This window comes from Trichogramma pretiosum, unplaced genomic scaffold, assembly GCF_000599845.2.
Source record: "Trichogramma pretiosum strain Unisexual culture from Peru unplaced genomic scaffold, Tpre_2.0 scaffold35, whole genome shotgun sequence".
Classification (NCBI taxonomy): Eukaryota; Metazoa; Arthropoda; class Insecta; order Hymenoptera; family Trichogrammatidae; genus Trichogramma; species Trichogramma pretiosum.
Genome location: NW_019640943.1, coordinates 593908 through 615995, shown reverse-complemented (window position 1 = coordinate 615995; position 22088 = coordinate 593908). Strand labels below are relative to the sequence as shown.

General features: G+C 39.5%; 4 protein-coding genes across 4 annotated transcripts in view; 1 reads left to right on the top strand and 3 right to left on the bottom strand.

Moving 5' to 3' along the window:
- Window positions 1-22044, top strand: part of LOC106653366 (unconventional myosin-IXb) — a 28720-nt gene extending 6676 nt beyond the window's left edge. The window contains exons 2-11 of the mRNA XM_014372766.2: window positions 6738-6949; window positions 7412-7525; window positions 11236-12289; window positions 13581-13858; window positions 13922-14111; window positions 14198-14369; window positions 14449-14660; window positions 20570-21258; window positions 21348-21447; window positions 21887-22044. Of these exons, the coding sequence (XP_014228252.2) occupies window positions 6738-6949; window positions 7412-7525; window positions 11236-12289; window positions 13581-13858; window positions 13922-14111; window positions 14198-14369; window positions 14449-14660; window positions 20570-21258; window positions 21348-21447; window positions 21887-22044 (3179 nt within the window). The remainder of the gene's footprint in view (window positions 1-6737; window positions 6950-7411; window positions 7526-11235; window positions 12290-13580; window positions 13859-13921; window positions 14112-14197; window positions 14370-14448; window positions 14661-20569; window positions 21259-21347; window positions 21448-21886) is intronic.
- LOC111693406 (zinc finger and BTB domain-containing protein 41-like) lies at window positions 8020-9946 on the bottom strand. The gene is made up of 3 exons (XM_023457958.1): window positions 9898-9946; window positions 9711-9822; window positions 8020-9643 (listed from the first exon to the last, which is right to left on the bottom strand). The coding sequence occupies exons 1-3, from the start codon at window positions 9930-9932 to the stop codon at window positions 8630-8632; spliced, it is 1161 nt and encodes a 386-aa protein (XP_023313726.1). The 5' UTR covers window positions 9933-9946; the 3' UTR covers window positions 8020-8629.
- Window positions 14903-16585, bottom strand: LOC106648682 (zinc finger protein OZF-like). Its single transcript, XM_023457957.1, has 3 exons — window positions 16525-16585; window positions 16348-16450; window positions 14903-16262 (listed from the first exon to the last, which is right to left on the bottom strand). Exons 1-3 carry the CDS (start codon window positions 16557-16559, stop codon window positions 15087-15089), a joined length of 1314 nt encoding a protein of 437 aa, XP_023313725.1. The 5' UTR covers window positions 16560-16585; the 3' UTR covers window positions 14903-15086.
- Window positions 18186-20343, bottom strand: LOC111693405 (zinc finger protein OZF-like). The gene is made up of 4 exons (XM_023457956.1): window positions 20103-20343; window positions 19749-19817; window positions 19562-19673; window positions 18186-19494 (listed from the first exon to the last, which is right to left on the bottom strand). The coding sequence occupies exons 2-4, from the start codon at window positions 19781-19783 to the stop codon at window positions 18217-18219; spliced, it is 1425 nt and encodes a 474-aa protein (XP_023313724.1). The 5' UTR covers window positions 19784-19817; window positions 20103-20343; the 3' UTR covers window positions 18186-18216.
- Window positions 22045-22088: the final 44 nt, after the last annotated feature.

The window sequence follows — 22088 nt, the reverse complement described above, 5'->3', positions numbered from 1 at the left end:
AGTCGAAGTTAACGACAATGTAACTGTCTAATTGTTTTAAAATAATAAAAAAGAACTGTTAAACAAAAATAAGATGTTCAGTGATGATTTTTGCATAAAAATTGCGTAAAGTACAGTCGCATACATTAATTTTTGTCTACAGCTGTCTTTTTCACACTAAACTTCACAACTTCTGTTGCACAATCATCTAGATCTGGTACATCGTCGTGTGTAGGTTCATGCTGAGGACCCTTCAAAATTCTTCAAGTTCTTGCGTAATTTGGTGCAGTCCGAATACGATTTATTTTTTTCAACTATATCACGAGATTTGTGGTATAAAAACCCATTTATAATTAATTTGCTCCCCAACAAAATGACTTGATCTTGATTTTCACCCATTGCTTTACCGGCCCGAACACGAAATATGAATGAAAATTGAAAAAGGTTAATAAAAGATGTAATTAAAAAATGCACCGTCCAAGATTATTGGTACATGATCCTACGCGAGCATAGCAGTTTATATAAGAAGTGACATAAAGTAATTTGTTCATTTAAAACTAAGTTCGTTTATGAAAAATTACTTTCGTGAAATTTGTACGTTCGTAAACATATTTCTGTGAACATGGTATTCGTGAGATTTGCTTTCGTGAACAAAGATATTAGTGAAAATTGTTATTCGTGAAAAGGGTCGAGTACCGTAGGAACGAATAAAAAAGAATTAATTTGATAATTAAATTTAAACATTTGGATTGAAATTTGAACCTTTAATACAGATTTATAATTTATTAATTTTTTTTTTTTATTGAGATTTCAATTCTAATTAAAGCCAGTCTTTTCCGCTAGATGGCGAGTACCTTTATTCTCTAAATATACAAGTAGCAAAGTCAAAATAAATGTATAAGGTCGAAGGTATGTATATGTAGGTAGATAATGGAAATGAATTGGACTATCTATTGATTGATTGACGTAAAATTGATGTAATTTGAATTTCGATAAGTGTCGGTCAATTCGGTACGATCGAGTCGCCAAGAAAACGAAGAAAAAATCTGACAAACAAAGAGACGAAAGATTGAAAAAGTCCAAAAAAAAATGATTAATACGAGGCTTTCGTTTTACCGACGCGCGCGAAGTGGCGGCATAAATACGCTTCGACAGGTGCACGCATGTACATATAGAGTTACGCGCCGCGCGCTCGGATGATTTCGACGAATCGCGTCGCGCAAAACTCGTAAATCTGACTTTCACGCGCGTCTGGCTACTCGCGTGCACTATATTTACATTCATATACGACCCATACGCGCCCAACGGGGGGACGTTACGATGGAAAATTAATAGTTGAAAAAAATAACGAATGAAAATGACCCCGTGCCGCTCGATAAGTTAAATTCATCGTGATCAACTTTACGTCGACAAAAAATACTTAACGCAGAGATCTGTGCTTGCAATGCTGCGTACATCGATTAAACGTATTCAGCGGCACGCTTATACGAACGCACACACAGATAAAGTGCGCCAACAGACAGGAGGATTAGCATCTAAGTATATACATATATATATTTGCGCGAGCCACGAGGGTACATATAGACGGACTGCGTTACATATTATCCGCGTGTGTTATATATGCATATAGTTGTGCACGCGCCAGGCACATTACGCGGATTGTGGAAAAGCTTCGTCGAACCGCAGCATGTGTGTGCATGTACGCGTGTGGACGTGTATTATATAGATACATAAACGCTAATCCTGTAATTGCGAATCGGCTTTGCCTACATCCCCCCGCGCGTATTATATATTTTCTACATACTACGAGGTGTATTATTTATACACAAACGCCGTTTATAAATACAGTCCGCGCGATCGTGTATGATTCGTAGTAAACGTTTGACCCAAAAAATGATCGTTTAAAATGTTTTGAAATTCCTCGCCATTAATGGGCTCGTTAATACAGAGATTTTTCTGTTACGATTGTATTAAAAATATTGAGTACATTTTGAATAACGCGAATAAGGAAGATTCACTTGATTTCAAAAAAATGCATACGAGTTTTCAACCACTTCAAATATATACGATGAGACCATTTTGAGTCTTCCTCGCTAGATGGCGAGTATTTCTTCATCTGTAAATCTGCAAGTGTTAGAGTAAAGATAAATGTATTTGTCAAGGAAATATTTCAAATTTAGATAATGTTATACAAAGCTAAATTTGAAATATTTCCTTGACAAATATTTGTTCTATTAAAATTGAGTAGAAAAATCGTAAATGACCTGAAAATGATTATTTAGCCTTTTCAAAAAATTTAGATCACTTTTCTATTACTTTCGATGCAATAATACCGCCTCGAGCTTTCACCACTAGATGGCGAGTACCTTTATTTTTGCGAATCTGCAAGTGGCCAATTCAAAATGATTGTACAAGTAAACGAGAGATAAACAATAAGAAAAACTTTGTGATTATAATATACACACATACCGACAAGATTCAGTCAAATGAAAAAAAAGGGAGAAAGAGAAGCGTAGATATAAAGGTCAGTCTTTTGTCGCTGCTGCATATGTATACTCTGTTACGCCATGCGTGACACGCGCGAGTGTTGTGTGTATGTGTGTTTGTGCAGCTACATACACGCCGAGAGTCAAAACACGAAATGAAAAGGTCTCTCTTGCTCTCCCTCTTGGACGAACGAGAAAGAAAGAGAGAGAGGGCGAGCGCGCGATAAGGTCATGTACAAGAAGGGACGGAAGGAAATCGCCTTCGGTGCAACTCTCTTGATCTTAAGAATTCTCTCTCTCACTCTCTCCCTTCTTCGCCCGGTTATATTTTGTGTGTGTATGTAATATAGGCATGTACAAACATATATGTACAGCAGCAGAAGCATCATAGCTGCTGCACAATAGGACCCAAGAGCGATGTACAAAGTGTATACATGCATACACAGCAGAAGAATTCGAAAAATCGCGTGACTCCGCGTCGTCGCGCACGCGGAGTAAAAATTTTTATACCTCCTCTTTTTTTCCCTTCCCAAAGTATTTTGCCCGAGTATCGTTTCTTTTATATTTCTCGCCTCGCATTACGCACGCACTAGCGTAATTTTTTGCGAGGAAATTCTTTGTAATCCGCTATACACTGCTATGTATCCACTTCAACGCGATGAAAACGATCGGAGGGTCGCTGCGGAGCTCGGTGCGTAATTGCGCCGCGCGCGAGTAATCCATTCATACGAATATAAATTTGCACCGAAAGAAAAAAAAAAAAAGAAATACATATAAAGATTCAATCCGAGGGATATCGGGTGTTCGGTTTCGGGATTACAGGAGGAGAGGCTGAATTCCGTGCGTTTACCCTCGGAATCCGGACGCTACTTTCCACACGTACGTACGGGCCGCGCGAGATTTACGCGAGGATTTCGGGCGCGCGCACGCGCGGATCAAAAAACGATTAGTTCGCCATTCGGCGCGCGGAGTGAGAGAGAGAGTTACAAGGGATACGCTCGCGAGGACAATCATAATTTTTACCTTCCAAAAATATCACCGATAAAAGAGAGTGAGAGAATTCGACTTTAGATGTATATCGATATAACGCGAGAGGAGAAAACGAGAAAAGTGAATATAACCAATGCGTATATGCAGCGAGAGAGAAGCTGGCTCGACATCGACAACCCGTCCTCGGGACAAATTGTCATGCCTGCACACGACGACGTATCACTGGACACCTCGCTGTTTTTGTTTTTCATTTTGCTTTTTTTTTTCAACGTTTTTTTATTCCGATAGAAAAAACACATAACAATGCGCGCGCGACGCGTCAACCGATCTTCGTCAAAATCTGTCGCTCGTACGTACACGCGTCGTGAAAAGAAAAAAAAAAGAAGGAGAAAGAAAGAAACGAGATTAGTCGATGTACGGAATTTAACCCGATGTCAATCCCTCCTTTCGACCGTTGTAACAACAAAACGGAAGAATCACGGAACGAGAAAAAAATTTAAGGCAACGAGGATTAAAAATCGAAAAAACGAAATTCAATTTAGCGATATTTGTCGGACAGCGTATGGGGGGATGCGCACCGAGAAAGCGTTCATAACGGGTGCACGCGACAATTTGATGCCACCACCGTGACTGCGGTTCCGCGTCCACGCGCTGGATTATATTCATCGCATACGTATTGTGCCTGCCAGTTTTCGTAATATATGCGCAGAGATTCGAGTGCAAAGCTTGCATAGCAGCCGGATCTCTTCGAGCGACGCGTATAAAAAAAAATTAATAATAATTTAAAATGATAATTTTACATTATAATATTCTTTTGAAATTACAAGAGGTAGACTAAAAAAACTAATGATTTTTATGTGAAACTGCATATTTACTCGGCCAATGCTTAAATTTTAAAGTACCCAATTCAAAATTCTGTTGTTATTTTATTAAATTAAATTACAATTCTCGCATTAAAAGTATCGCATTACACTTGAAAAATGCAAAACTTTAATTTTTTTTAAATAAAGCAAGCAATTGTTGAAAATTCTATAGGGGTTAACTCGTTTTTCAGGGACTCAGTAGTTCATGAGTTACCGCTAGATGGCGTATGGCTAAATTTTCCGAAACCAAAAGAGTAAAGGAAAGTTTCAGCATTAAATGTAGCGAGCGATTTTTGGGTGGCGAATCTGATGGATACGACTTGACCAATCTTGTTGCTACTTTTTGGCAGAAATTTTATTCCTAAGATGAACTAGCAGACTCATCTTCTACTTTAAATTCATCGCCATAAATGGTACTCAATGCTTGCGTTAAGTTACATCAGACATTTATCAATTATATTACTCCACCTTGAACTTTCTGTGTTCACCCTAAAAACAATACCATCCATGACACACACAGGGGAGCGAATTTTTTCAATAGATCTTCGTTGATACGGAGCATAACGCACGGTCATTGATAATTTAAAATTCTGGTATTTTGTTTTATTGAACGTGTTAATGTTAATCAGATAAAACAAAATCTGAAATGGGTGATATCGAATAATAAAAACACCATCTTTTCTGAAAAATAAATAATGAAAAGCAGCCCAGAACCCCACACTTATACACTGGGGGTAACAATTATAAATTTATTTTAAAAATCTTATCGTTAAAAAAACAATTTAACATATTGCAGTTATCCTTACACAGCTAAGTAGCTTGATTCTATTAATTTTCAAAATAATTTGTCCAAGTCTTTTTTAAAAAAGGGAAAATAAGTGGTCGTTATATTAAAATATCGGTCAAGCATTCCGAGAACCGAGGTTTCCATGCAAGCAAAAGAAAAAGATTAATTTTAAGATTAATTTTGCAAGAAATACTTCGTATGTTCACGCTATTGTGCAGTACGCAGTGTAATGCCCATGTGGCAGCCATTCATCAAGATCGACAGACTTGACAAAAATGTTTATTAATACAACGATTTGAGTAATGTTGACGTTAACTTATTTAATAATTTTTCAATCTTTTCATTAATATCGATTTTGATTTACAAACAAGTATAAATTAATATAGTGATAGACAGACTTCATGTTAAAAGTGAATTTTAATAACACACTTTTTATGAAAATGTTATCACCAATTAATATCTATCTTTATTTTTTTGAACTAGGTGGCTTTAGTTAATATGAAATATCACGGCAGAAGTTTTCAACGTTAATTATGAAAATTTCAAATGTTTGAAATAACCTGAAAATATGATGATTCAACCGTTTTAAAAAATTAAGATCAATTTCCAATTACTTGCAATACGATAGTACCACATTAAGCCACTAGATGGCAAGTACCCGTTGATCTGTAAATCTGCATGTGGCAAATTAAAAAGAAACTATATAAGTCAAAACGCATTAATGGATATATACAGTCTCTCTTTATTTTGATGCTTCTTCTTTTTTGTAGATCTAAATTCATCATCCTCGTATAAATTTATTTTATAATCTTTCCCTCTTATCGTTGTAAAAATATGAGTTAACGAGTTTTTACTTCTAACAATTACTGTACGCATTTTTCAATTAAAATATATTATCATAATCGTTACAATCCGTTACGCTCACACCATGCGATATTGTATTGTGGTTATAAAGTTGAAAGCTGGTACACAAATACTACGTGATATATTCAGGCTTGATCTTGAAATTAAGCCTGAAAATTGAAAAAATAAACTGGGTTACTGTAAAATCGGCCTCGTCGAAAGATTCGCTTGTCGATCTCCAAATCATTTCTACTACCTACGAATTTTCTTTCGTCTCAAGAAATAGTTAAGCATCCCCGTTTGCCCGTTGCCGGATAAAGATGAGTACATACGCACGTATATATAAAACGCACCTCGAGAGAGAGTAAAAGCATTCATTAGCGAGTCATAAGGAAAAACGCAGGAGGACGTGCGGCAAATTTTTTAATTCCACACTGTATACGTGAGCTGCGAGCCCCGCGTTCTCACACGTACTTGCCAAATGGGCGGGGAAGGGCCCCGCCACCGATGCTATATACGTATACGCACTTACACGTGCATACAGATTTAGATGAAAATTACACGTGCTGCCTGCTGCGCGAGTACGCGTCGTGTTCTAATTACCTCCTCAGCAGCAGCAGTAGTAGTCTCTCTGATCGCTCATTTTGCCTTCGTTCTTTATTCTTCTACCCTTTAATTTTTTTTTTCTCTCTCGTTGCCCTCCTCTTTATCTCGCCGAGGTAATCTTCCGTCGTTACGTTTATTATAAAAATTATACTCACTTCCTCTCTCTGTCTTTATGGTGTATAGATGCGTCGTCGTCGAACGAGGCGGTGCACTTGCAGCAGCGACTTCGTAGCCTCAGCACGGAGCTGGTGACGCTACGCAATAGGCTGCACGTGAGTCAGCCGCCTGCGTCGGGACAGCCCCAACAGCAACAACAACAACAGGTTGTCGCGACTGAAAAATCAGGTAATAACGCGCAGCACGAGGAAAAGGGAGCGGTGCAGCAGCAGCAGCAGGTATGCGCGCCGGCAGTGCCGCCCAGGACGAGTCTGAGTCATCATGCCGCTGCTGCGACGACGACGACTACCCTCGGCAACAATCATCCGAATCATCATCAGCAGCAGGCGTCCTCGTCGTCGTCCAACAACAACAACATCAATCACAGCAATACAGGAATGGCATCTTCCGGGCATCGTCATCCTCAACATCATCAGCAGCAACAACAGCAGCAAACTCAACGTAAGCCTTTCTCTATTTTTAAATAATTTTGTAAAATTTGAAATAAAAAAGTAATGTTATTTTTCTTGAATCGGTCAGAAATCGAAGCGGTGAAACGTCACTGCGGCGTGACAGCGCCCGTTTCCTGCGTCACAGCCCTCAGATCGTCGTCTCAGCAGTTCAGCGATGCTAAAAAACAGCAGCAGCAGCAGCAGCAACGAGAAAATCCTGCTGCTGCTGCTGCTGCTGGAGTTGCCAAGCAAGGCCCGGAGAACATCGCCAGCATCGAGGATCTCATACACTTGCCCGGCCCGTTGACGGAAGATGCGGTGCTCAAGTGTCTGCAGGCTCGTTTCTGCCTGCAGCGATATCACGTTAGTATATATATTAGTAAAATAATCAATTCGACGCGCAAAGATATTTCCTGTTTCCTGATTGATCGAGGAAAAAATATATTCGCGCATAAATACTCTGGAAGATAGTGTGTGTATAGTTCGAGTCCAATTTCACCAAATTTTTCGTCGGTTTCGGAACATGTAATATAACTAGAAGCAAATTTTATAGCATCATTTCGGACTGAGTGATAATTTGCAGTGAATTTTGTCACATAATAATAAAAGAGCAATGATTATTAATCCATGATGCCTATCATTTTGGCCTCATAAATACTTAAAAAAACAGATCAAAAGCAATACTGTTTAGGTCAATGCAAATTTGTAAGCTTGTAAAATGTATTTACTAAGTAAGTTACGAATTTAATATACTCATGTAATATCCTCTAATGAACAAGCAATAATAATCCTTAAAATAGTCACTCTACAATTAGTATGAACGTAATGTTTAAATCCATTCAAAATAAGCAGTGCTGTTTTTTCGGGAAAAAAGAAATTTATTTTTTTCAAACTTGTCATTGTTTTTGCAGACCAAGATAACAGAATAGATGAAGAAAACAAAATATCGTAATTAATAAAAATTATTAGTCTTGTTTGACAGTACACTAAATAGTACATCAGTGAGTCATCATTGAACATAAATTTAATATATATGTTAGGTTTTTATGCGCGAATTATGCGCCACGTCGATGTGAGCTTTAAGATTTCTTTTTTGTCTGAATGTCTTTCCGCATGTCCCGCATGAATGGGTTATAACATTATGCGACGATTTCACATGCTTATTGAGATAATTCTGATATTTAAATTTTTTTTCGCAGAAATCACATGCGCGGGTGATTCCATTGTGCTCCGCATCGATATGGGCTTTAAGACTTCTTTTCGCAGTAAATTTCTTTGTGCACATATCACATGGATGCGTAATTTTATGATGTATCGATTTGATGTGAGTTTTGAGATTACTTTTTTGTGAGAATGTCTTCCCACAAATGTCACACGCATAAGGGACACCATTATGCTCCGAATCGATGTGCTTTTTGAGATAATTATTGTTTGAGAATGTCTTTCGGCATTTATCACATGCATGCCTTATTTTATGATGCACCGAACAATGTGCTTTTTGAGATCGCCTTTACGTTTAAAAACATTTTCACAAATATTACATTCGTGACTGACACCATTATGCACCGTATCGATGTGTTTTTTGAGATGACTCTTCTGTGTGAATGTCTTTTGGCATGTATCACATGGATGCGTGATTTTATGATGTATCGATTCGACGTGGATTTTGAGATAATCTTTACGAGTAAATGTCTTTCCACAAATATCACATGCATGTGAAACACCATTATGCACCGAATCGATGTGTTTTTTGAGACTACTCTTGTCTGAGTAGGTCTTTTGGCATACATCGCACGCATGTGAAATACCATTATGCACCGATTCTATGTGATATTTGAGAGTACTCTTCTTTGAGAATGTCTTTTGGCATACATCGCACGCATGTGAAATACCATTATGCACCGAATCGATGTGAGTTTTGAGATTACTCTTGGATGAGAATGTCTTTTGACATATATCGCACGCATGTGAAATACCATTATGCACCGAATCGATGTGAGTTTTGAGATTACTCTTGGATGAGAATGTCTTTTGACATATATCGCATGGATGTCTGACTTCATTATGCACCGACTCGAAGTGGACGTTTAGATGACCTTTTTGTCTGAATGATTTTCCGCAAATATCACAATCATGGGTGATTTTATTATGCGTAGTATCATTATGAGTTTTGAGCCTATTTTCATTGTTCAGCTCTTTTGAAACAGTTTCTTGTTTATTTTGCTCGCTGAGTGCACATTCGAAATTCAAATCAGTTTCTTCTTCGCTTAAAATTTCTTTCTTCACTGTCCCGACACTTTCTAATTTAATTTTGCTTCCAGTTTCATACTCATCACTATTCGGCCATTGATTTGGAGAATGATCTTCAATTTTCGCAACCACCAATAAATTGGGCTTCATGTCTGTACATTCCATTTCGATTTCCAGATCGTCAAGTTCAATTTCATGATTTTCGTCATATTCATGAAGAAGCCCTTGGGTCTGAAAAAAAATAAAATTATTAGGAAAGTTTCATTAATGATTATCGATCATGATTATCAACACTTACTGAATTTTCTTGCCAAAACCTTTCGTATTTAATATTTTGAGTGAGTGGTGTCGTGTCAATTATTTTATAATCATTATCATTGAGAAGCTCATCACGAGGTTCGTCTTTTACTCTAAAATAGATTTAGTAAGATTAATTATTTTGCTATGAGAATTTCGTCGTATAATTTTTACAAAATAAAATTTACCTAACAGGACAGTTGAAGAAACTACTCGATTCCATCTTACTTCGATAAAAGTTCGTTGGCGAATGATGTTTCCGTAATAATATCAAACTAATTGAAAACTCATTCCATAATATTTACACAAATCTGGCTGTTAAATCTTCGGCACACACAATGTAAACAGAGCAATATCGAGTCATTACGTACCATTGAAAAAATTTACACAATTTCTGCAGGCTCGTTTCTGCCTGCAGCGATATCACGTTAGTATTATATTAGTAAAATAATCAATTTCACGCGCCAAAATATTTTCTGTTTCCTGATTGATCGAGGAAAAAATATATTCGCGCATAAATACTCTGGGCGATAGTGTATGTATAGCACCAGTCTCAATTTCACCAAAAAATTTGTCCGTACGGAATTTCGACCATAGTACAGGTTCCCTCTTGGGCTCTTTACCTCTTATACATATACCGGTCGGTTCTCTGTCTCGCTCTCGCGCGCGCGCGCTGCTCTTTTTATATTTCGTCCTTTTCATTATTGTGCTTCCCTTCTTTCGACCTGCAGTTTTGGTCGTAGCTCTCATTCTCCTTTTCTTTCTCTTCTTCTTCTTCTTCTTCTTCTTCTTCTTCTCTCTCGCCGTATGTATACCGCAGAGGAATGCAATTGGAGCAACGCGACTGCGAAGAACGAGCTCGACTCTCGTTGTGCCGCTGCTTCCCCTTCTGTTTTCGCGCCAATCGCATTATAATATACATACGGTATAACGTATACGCGTACGTATTTATCGACGAATATACGCGCAATTATTCGATGCATCGTTGTTAAGCGTTTTAAATTCATCAGCCGCGACGGTATTGAACGATAGAAAAAATTTCAGGTTCTTCTCGCTCGCAGCCCTGAAACACAAACTCGAGTATACAGTTGCATTCGGATATTTGCAACTATAGCGTGAAGCGTGCGGGGGGTGCGGTGCGACGGGGGTCAGCAGCAGCAGCAGCAGCAGCAGCTCGACCATACTCGACTCACTCGCACGCAGCGCATAAGCGTGAAATTGGCCAGCGTGCGAACGAGTTTTCAAACTCGTGTGGGCGAAGTCTCATCTCATCTCTCTCTCTCTCTACACACACACTTGGCGTAAACATGTATACGCTCGCGTACAGAAATTGGCCCCGAATAACCGGTCTTGTTGCATGTATATAAGAGGTGTAGAGGTAGAGAGAAATGGCTCACGGCATATACACCTGTGCTTAAACGGACAGCTCGTTTTGTGTATAGTACATATATCGAGTTACGCGCGCTTCGCCGTATCCAATTTTTTAAATTAATTAATAAAATATATACAATGTTTGTGTTTCACAGACGAACGTCGGCCCGATCCTCGTCTGTCTCAATCCCTACACGAACGTGGGCAATCCGCTCACCCTGACGAGCACCCGCACGGTGCCGCTGTCGCCCCATCTGAACCGCGTGGTCGGCGAGGCGGTGCGCCAGCAATCGGAGACCGGCTATCCCCAGGCCGTCATACTGTCCGGCACCTCGGGCTCGGGCAAGACGTTCGCCTCGATGCTGCTGCTGCGTCAGCTGTTCGACGTCGCTGGGGGCGGACCCGAGACCGACGCGTTCAAGCACCTGGCCGCCGCCTTCACCGTTCTGAGGTCGCTGGGCTCGGCCAAGACGGCCAGCAACAGCGAGTCGTCGCGCATCGGCCACTTCATCGAGGTCCAGGTGACGGACGGCGCCCTCTATCGCACCAAGATCCACTGCTACTTTCTCGATCAGACCCGGGTGATCAGGCCGCTGGCCAAGGAGAAGAACTATCACATATTCTATCAGATGCTCGCGGGCCTGTCCACGGAGGAGCGCTGCCGACTGAATCTCGAGGGTTACGGCGTGGCGAATCTGCGCTACCTGCAGCACGGCGATCAGCGCCAGGACGAGGCCGAGGACGCCGCTCGCTTTCAGGCCTGGAAGTCGTGCCTCGGCGTCCTGGGCATCCCCTTCCTCGACGTGGTGCGGGTCCTCGCCGCGGTCCTCATACTCGGCAACGTGGGCTTCAGCGACGGGCCCGGGCCCGGTGTCGAGGTCACGGTGGTGGGCGAGGCCGAGCTCGCCGCTGTGGCCGCCCTACTCGGCATCACGCCCGCCGCCCTACTCAGGGGACTGACCTCGAGGACGCACAACGCCCGCGGCCAGCTGGTCAAGTCCGTCTGCGACGCCAACATGTCCAACATGACGAGGGACTCGCTGGCCAAGGCGCTGTACTGTCGCACGGTGGCGACCATAGTGAGGCGGGCCAACAGTTTGAAGAGGCTGGGCTCGACCCTGGGCACGCTGTCGTCGGACTCGAACGAGTCGGTGCACAATCAGGCCGAGGTACAGAGCCAGCACGCATCGACGATCGGCAGCTCGGCCGGTAAGTAAGAAGATCGACGCTGAATTATTTCCTTGGTAGAGATGCTCAATATTAATTGTGGCCAAATGACTAAGAAATTAATGTTAAAAATGTTTTGGAATACGTCAATTTACTTTTTTTTGGTAAATATTCTGTTACAATTAGGTTACAAATAAATAGTGCATATTAAATAGTTTCAGAAAATTTAGACCAACTTTTCATCTACTATAATACGATAATTTTACTTTGAGTCTCCACCACTAGATGGCGAGTACCTTCATCTGTAAATCTGCAAGCAGCAAAATCCAAATATATTTATAAATCGAATCATCTTATAATCTTATTAATATTTACCAAACATTTCTATGTGTTTCGTAAAATTAAATTAATGAATGAGATTTAATAGACATTTCACATTAAAAATATGGAAAATAACTATTGGAAGGATCTCTAAATGGTAATTTGCACGCATTTCATGAGGTCGAAAAATTGTCAGAGCATAGCAAAGAAAAAGTATAAAATGTTGGAAAAAACGTTATTCTTTTGGGTAGTATACTTCCAGTTCTAATCACCCTTAATCGTGTCTAAAAAACTCTTTCATTAGCCAAAAAGTAGACGTAAAATGTTGAACATTTTTATCAGGGTTCAACCAGAATCTTGACCATCTTCGAATCGAGATCAAGATATCGGTTCAACTGTAAAAATTTTATTGTTATTTAACTTTTAGACGCGTCGAAAAAAAAATTTCAAATGATGTTTTATAATTACAAAAGTTATTCTGAAAAACCAATCATTTTTTTATGAAAATTAAAGTGGTACTAATATTGTATTTAAATACTGCACATTCACTCGATCGATGTGTTAATTTTGAAGCAAGGACTTTAAAATACCGCTATTATTTTATAAAATTTAATAAAAATTCTCGCATTAAAATGGAAAAAGTGCAAAGCTTTGATTTTTTGTAAAATGAGGCAAACGTGTTGAGAATTCCACAATTAACGCGAGATGGCGTATAGCCGAATTTTCGGTAACCTAAAGAGAAAATAAAAAGCTCGAAGGATAAGACGAGGAATCATTGCTTTGAAGTAAATTCCGTTTTGATTGTGTCTTATGGAATAGCCGCCTATTGAATATGGATATCGATCGGAGAAATTCATCCGATTGGGCAGGAATTAGTTACCGTTACTCTAATTACAACCGAATTGTATACATTTTTAATTTTCGAAGTAGATACGTCACTTCTTTCCTTCGTCACACGCACACAAGCCGAGTAAATTAATTTACACATAAAAACGTGCGTGTGTCTTTGTAGGCGGCACGGGCTCGCGCAGCATGACGGCGCTGAACAACGCGGTGCGCCACGCCACGGACGGCTTCATCGGCATCCTCGACATGTTCGGCTTCGAGGACCCGGCGCCGTCGCAGCTCGAGCACCTCTGCATCAATCTCTGCGCCGAGACGATGCAGCACTTCTACAACACGCACATATTCAAGAGCTCGATCGAGAGCTGCCGCGACGAGGGCATCAGGTGCGACGTCGAGGTCGATTACGTCGACAACGTGCCCTGCATCGATCTCATCTCGTCGCTCGTGAGTTATAGATAATTTTTTTTTTCTTTTCGTGTACATTTTATTTATTTCATTCGACTCCAGCGCACCGGACTGCTGAGTATGCTCGACGTCGAGTGCTCGATCCGGGGCACGGCCGAGAGCTACGTGGCCAAGGTCAAGGTGCAGCACAAGCAGAATCCGCGACTGTACGAGCCGAGAACGGTGGACTGTCGCTCGTTCGGCATACAGCACTTTGCCGGTCGCGTCATCTACGACGCCTCGGACTTTCTCGGTAAATTATTTATACATCGCGTCGATTACATCCGTATACGCGTGAATTTTTGATCTACACGTGTGACACTGTTTACGACTGCGCAGACACGAACAAGGACGTGGTGCCCGACGATCTGGTCGCCGTCTTCTACAAGCACACCTGCAACTTCGGCTTCGCGACTCACCTGTTCGGCAGCGAGCTCAAGGCCCTCTACGCGAGCGACACCGTGCCGAGGGGCGTCAGCTTTCGCATATCGCCCACGTCGCATACCGATCTGTGAGCTACTTACTTAGATCGATACATCGTTTTTATTTTTCTCCTTTTTCTCTAACATCACGTTATTATTTTGCGGCAGATTGAACGGCGACGAGCCGATCTCGACGCTCACGCAGGACTTTCACACGCGGCTTGACAATCTGCTGAGGACGCTGGTGCACGCGAGGCCGCACTTCGTGCGCTGCGTGCGCAGCAACGCCTCCGAGAGCCCCATGCAGTTCGACCGGAACGTGGCGATGCGCCAGATACGCTCGCTCCAGGTCCTCGAGACGGTCAATCTCATGGCTGGCGGTGAGTTCGTAATCACGATGATGATATAAGGTCGCGCAAAAAATTGATGAAAGAATTGAATCGCTGAAATAGATGTGGTAAAATTATGGAGGCATAACAGTAGGATTAGCATAAAGCAAATTTAGAAGCGAGCTAAATTTATTTACTATGATATTATCTACTGAATATGGTAATTTCATAATTTGTACAGATATTAACGCATTTTAATGTAATATTTTGATTGATTTAATTATACAACATGGTACTTTTTCTGGAAGAAATATATTTATCTTTCAAATTTGATGTTGATTTTACAAATTAAAATAACATGATATAGGAAGAATACAAAATATCGTAATTAATAAAAATTATTAAACTAGTCTTGTTTGACAGTACACTAAATAGTACATCAGTGAGTCATTATTGAACATAAATTTAATATATATGTTAGGTTCTGATGCGCGAATTATGCGCTACGTCGATGTGAGCTTTAAGATTTCTTTTTTGACTGAATGTCTTTCCGCAAGTCCCGCATGAATGGGTTATAACATTATGCGAAGATTTCACATGCTTATTGAGATAATTCTGATATTTAAATTTTTTTTCGCAGAAATCACATGCGTGTGTGATTCCATTGTGCTTCGCATCGATATGAGCTTTAAGACTTCTTTTCGCAGTAAATTTCTTTGTGCACATATCACATGGATGCGTAATTTTATGATGTATCGATTCGATGTGAGTTTTGAGATGATCTTTTCGAGTGTATGTCTTCCCACAAATGTCACACGCATATGGGACACCATTATGCACCGAAGCGATGTGCTTTTTGAGATAACCCTTGTCTGAGAATGTCTTTTGGCATTCATCACATGGATGCGTAATTTTATGATGTATCGATTCGATGTGTTTTTGAAGATTACTCTTTTCTGAGAATGTCTTTTGGCATTTATCACATGGATGCGTAATTTTATGATGTATTGAATCGATGTGTTTCGTGAGACTACTCTTGTCTGAGTATGTCTTCGGGCATAAATTACACGCATGTGAAACACCATTATGCACCACATCGATGTGAGTTTTGAGAAGATTTTTTCGAGTGTATGTCTTTCCGCAAATGTCACATGTGTAAGTGATTTTATAATGCACCGAATCGATGTGTTTTTTGAGACTACTCTTGTCTGAGAATGTCTTTGGGCATGTGTCACATGCATATCGGACTCGATTGTGCAACGAAACGATATGCCTATTGAGATCACCTCTTCGTTTGAATACATTTCCGCATATTTCACATGCGTGTGTGACATCCTTGTGGACTGTATCAATGTGGACGATCATATGAGTCTTTTGCCTGAATGATTTTCCGGAATTATCACATGCAGGTGTGATTCCATTATGCGCAGTAACAAATACTTCTTCGTTCAACATCTCTTTCTTCACTGTCCCGACAGTTTCTAGTTTAATTGTGCTTCCAGTTTTATAATCAAGACTATCCTGCCATTGATTTGGAGAGAAATCTTCAATTTTCGCAACAGTCAATAAATTGGGCTTCATGTCTATACATTCCAATTCGATTTGCATGTCCTCAAGTTTATTTGTGTCATTTTTATCACAATTTCGATGCGCCTGTAATAAAATAGTAAGTTATGAGAAAGTTATTCCAGAAAATGCTTTCTACGTGTATCTTATATGATTGATTGCATATTCTTACAGAATATTCTCTGGAGATTCGAACAGTCTTAACATCGGGCGTCTTGTTAATTATTTCATAATAATTTTCATCAAGCAACTCGTCACAAGGTTCTTTTTTCACTCTGAAATAAATGTGATATTATAAAATCATATTTAAACATTTTACTACTTTCAATTCTCATAAAACAAAAATTACCTATCGGTCCAGTTGAAGAAACTACTCGATGCCATCTTACTTTATTAAACGTTCGTTGACAAATGATGTTTTCGTAATAACATCAAACTAATTTAAAACTTATTCCATAATATTCACGTAAATCGTGATATTAAATCCTCGACACACCGATGTAAACAGAGCAATACCATGTCATTCAATAATAAATTCAATAATGTTATCATAGAAAAAAAATTACGTTATTCATCTATCAAATAAACGATAATTATTTTTCCATGAATGATGTTTTATTCAAAAAATGTTAAGATAAAAACTATAGAGAATTATTCTATTGCGTTCGAACCGCGCCGAGAGTTAATCAAGCCAGGAAGTCGGAAAATATTGCTCGAACAAGTCAACTTTGCTTTTATATTCGTTGATCGAAAAAGAATCGTGGCTCTGTTTTTGAAAAAAATATTTATTTAAACACACTCTATTATTATACATTATATAAAAGATGAAAAGAATATTCAAAAACTTCTTACAGCTATTTTGAGCCCTTGACTTTGACTAAATTTTTGTCTTTTGTGAAGCTAACAGAATATATGAATTAATGGTAATTATTAGATTTATGCTTTTGAAACATAATTTTTGTGTTAGCTTAAGTTTTATTTTTAATAATTAAAGCTGGGGAAAATTTTAATTTCATTTAAGTACAAAACCTCGAGGTCAACACTTATAAGAAAGAAAAAAACGCCAGGATGAAATAACCCTTCAATAACTGATTGTTTAAATCTTGATCTCTTGTTCTTTTGTGCATATTGACATTATTGGTGGGCTGGTTTTTCCTGCGAGAAATTTTACGGATTTCGTCGAGGTGAATATTGTCAATTAATCACCAGTATGTTGGTATAGGTGCGCAATATACTGTAATTAAATTTGTTTAGAACTGGCAAAGGTCAACTGTACTTAACAGATGGTGTAGAAAAGTGGTCGATTGGTTATTGACTTGGTGTCTGGACCAATGGGATAAGATATTTTTGAAGTTCTCAATTAGGTCCTATTTCCCTGTTAGAACCGTATCTTTCAAAGTTATATGAACGTGAACGATTAATCATCTCATTTTATAGCAAGATTTTGGAGCAAGTCAAAATTAGAAACGAATTTTTTATAAATTAATGGAACATAAGATAACTCGGGGCAAATTTTTCGTGGGTTTCAGAGCATGTTATATGACTAGAAGCAAATTTTATAGCATTATTTCGGACTGAGTGATAATTTGCAGTGAATTTTGTCATATAATAAAAGAGCAATGATTATTAATCCATGATGCCTATCATTTCGGCCTCATAAATACTTAAAAAACAGATCAAAAGCAATATTGTTTAGGTCAATGCAAATTTGTAAGCTTGTAAAATGTATTTACTAAGTAAGTTACGAATTTAATATACTCATGTAATATCCTCTAATAAACAAGCAATAGTAATCCTTAAAATAGTCACTCTACAATTTGTATGAACGTAATGTTTAAATCCATTCAAAATAAGCAGTGCTGTTTTTTCGGGAAAAAAGAAATTTATTTTTTTCAAACTTGTCATTTTTTTTGCAGATCAAGATAACATAATAGATGAAGAAAACAAAATATCGTAATTAATAAAAATTATTAGTCTTGTTTGACAGTACACTAAATAGTACATCAGTGAGTCATCATTGAACATAAATTTAATATATATGTTAGGTTTTGATGGGCGAATTATGCGCCACGTCGATGTGAGCTTTAAGATTTCTTTTTTGTCTGAATGTCTTTCCGCATGTCCCGCATGAATGGGTTATAACATTATGCGACGATTTCACATGCCTTTTGAGATGAGTTTTATATTTAAATTTTTTTTCGCAGAAATCACATGCGTGTGTGATTCCATTGTGCTCCGCATCGATATGGGCTTTAAGAATACTTTTCGTAGTAAATTTCTTTGTGCACATATCACATGGATGCGTAATTTTATGATGTATCGATTCGATGTGAGTTTTGAGATTACTTTTTTGTGAGAATGTCTTCCCACAAATGTCACACGCATATGGGACACCATTATGCACGGCATCGATGTGGATTATAAGATAATACTTGTCTGAAAATGTCTTTTGGCATTCATCACATGGATGCGTAATTTTATGATGTATCGATTTAATGTGAGTTTTGAGATTACTTTTTTGTGAGAATGTCTTCCCACAAATGTCACACACATTAGGGACACCATTATGCTCCGAATCGATGTGCTTTTTGAGATAACCCTTATCTGAGAATGTCTTTTGGCATTTATCACATGGATGAGTGATTTTACGGTGCACCACATCGATGTGGATTTTGAGATGACTTTTCTGTATGAATGTCTTTTCGCAAATATCACATACATGTGATTCACCATTATGTATCGCATTAATGTGTTTTTTGAGATAACGCTTGTCTGAGAATGTCTTTTGACATATATCACATGCATGTCGGACTGGATTGTGCACCGAATTGATGTGATTTCTGAGATTACTTCTGTCTGAGAATGTCTTTTGGCATGTATCGCATGCATGCCTAATTTTACGATGCACCGAATCCATGTGTGTTTGGAGATTACTCTTATATTTGAATGATTTTCCGCAAATATTACAATCATGTGTGATTTTATTATGCCTAGTATCATTGTGAATTTTGAGCCTATTTTCATTGTTTAGCTCTTTTGAAACAGTTTCTTGTTTATTTTGCTCTCTGAGTCCACGTCCGAAATTCAAATCAGTTTCTTCTTCGCTTAAAATTTCTTTCTTCACTGTCCCAAAAGTTTCTAATTTAATTTTGCTTCCTGTTTTATACTCATTACCATTCAGCCATTGATTTGGAGAATGATCTTCAATTTTCGCAACCGCCAATAAATTGGGCTTCATGTCGGTACATTCCATTTCGATTTCCAGATCGTCAAGTTCAATTTCATGATTTTCGTCATATTCATGAAGAAGCTCTTGGGTCTGAAAAAAAATAAAATTATTAGGAAAATTTTATTAATGATTATCGAACATGATTATCAACACTTACTGCATTTTCTTGCCAAAACCTTTCGTATTTAATATTTTGAGTGACGGGTGTCGTGTCAATTATTTTATAATCATTATCATTGAGAAGCTCATCACGAGGTTCGTCTTTTACTCTAAAATAGATTTAGTAAGATTAATTATTTTGCTATGAGAATATCGTCGTATAATTTTTACAAAATAAAAATTACCTAACAGGACAATTGAAGAAAGTACTCGATTCCATCTTACTTTGAACGACGGACTCGGATAGAATTTGTCTGTGGACAAAAAATGTTGTGTAGAGTTTATTTGTGTATAAATTATTTTCTACTTTGATCATCGAACACGTGTAGAATTTGACCGTGTACAAATAATTTACGATTTTAGAGCACAGCGTTCGTGTAGAGTTTGATCGTGTAAAATTAATTCGTGCTATTTATCACAATACTCGTGTAAAGTTTGACTGTGTATGATTTTTCTGCATATTAACGGTGTACAATTTAACCGTGTACAATAATTGTAAAAACATATACAAAATATTTGTGTAGAGTTTGTTTGTGTACATTTTACTCGACGTGGGCAGTTCTGAGGTGGACACTTTGTACGGTGCCGATAAAAGTTCGTTGGCGAATGATGTTTCCGTAATATATCAAACTAATTGAAAACTCATTCCATAATATTTACACAAATCTTGCCGTTGAACCTTCGGCACACACAATGTAAACAGAGCAATATCGAGTCATTAGGTACTATTGAAAAAATTTACACAATTTGTCTACCGAATGAACAATAATTATTTTTCTATACGAATAATATTTTATTGAAAAATTTTCGAAATCAAAAACTATAGAGAATTATTTGATCGCGTCCGAACCACGCCGAGAAAGAGCTAGTTACTATAATTTCAAAGTCCTTCACGATTTCAGCACTACCCCATCCAATAACGACGTACGATCGTTCAACAATATGAACCAATTAAAATCCTCGAGTCTCCAATGCCGCTCTAATTTCTCGTTTCTCGCACCGCTAGGCTATCCGCACCGCATGCGCTTCAAGGCGTTCAACTCGCGCTACCGCCTCATAGCCCCGTTCAAGCAGCTGCGCCGCAGCGAGGAGCAGGCGATCGAGGACACGCGCCTCATACTGCAGAACGCGCAGGAGCTGCGCGGCGGCGATCAGCTCGGCCTCGGCACCAGCTGGGCCCTCGGCAAGCGGCACATATTCCTGGGCGAGGCGACGCGCCAACAGCTCGAGCAGCTGCGCGGCGAGATCAGGCAGCGCGCCGCCACGGACATACAGGCCAGTTGGCGGGGTTGGCGCATCAGGCGACGATGGACCCTGAGACGGGGCGGCAGCACCAAGCACAGCAGCCACCACCACCACCACCACCAACAGCTGCCGCCGCCGCCCTTGATCGTGCACCATCCGAAGCAGCATCATCATCTCAATTCGCATCAACATCCCAGCAATCATCACAACAATCATAATCAGCTTCATCCTGGCTCGCAATCGTCGTCGGGAGGTAGTACTTTGCAGCGAAATATCGCGGCTATGCAGACTGCTGCCGCTGCCGTTGCTGCTGCTGCTGCTGCGGGAGCGACGGGAACGAGGCCGAGACCGCAGCCGATCGCCGGTACACCGCCCCCGGATCCGATCGAGATGAAGATCGCCGACCAGAAGACGATACAGCAGACCGGCGCCCTTTACGGACTCGATCTGGTAAGTAATTCATGATGATTTATCATCGCGAGCTGACAAAAGCATGCTTTCTTTTTTGCTTAAAATTGTTATGCTTTTTCGTGTATCAGGAACGACCACCGCCCCTACCACCGAGCAGATCTTACACGGTCACGGGTAACACGAAGCTCGGCTATCCGCAGACGAGGGTGATGAAGAAACCCTTTCCAGGTAAGCGTAAGTGTTGCCAAGAAAAAAAAATACCTTCGTCCCTTGACAGAAATGCTCGATATCGTATACGATTAATTTTGGGGAGAAACCTATTTTCTTCAAACCGAAGTTTGTGTTATATAATTATATTTTGACTTTGCCTCTTGCAGATTTACAAATGTAGGTACTCGCCATCTATCGGTGAAGTTTTGAAGTTGTTGTATTCGAAGTGGTTGAAAACTGGCCTGAATATTGTTATCCAGTTAAATCGTCAATCGAAGGTCACATAATTAAAAAAAAAGAATTATTAAAAACGAAAACCTATATTATCAATATCGAGCATTTCTACCAGCGACAAAAATAACAATGATAAAACAACAGCCACTCCGAGCTCACAACGACCATTATATCGTAATACATAACGAGCCATCACTCATGCTTTTTTTTTCTCTTCTCGCAGAGGAAGGCGAGGGCGAAGTGGTCTTGCTGAAGGGCGAGACGGTCCTCGTGATCGGCGCCTCTCAGCATCGGGGTCACCTGCTGGTCGAGTACAACAACGCCACCCTCAGCGTGCCTTATCAATTCATGGAGCTGAAGCCGTGCAACATCAACGTTTAACGAGCACGTGCACGTACACGTATATACACGATCTCCTCGTTGGA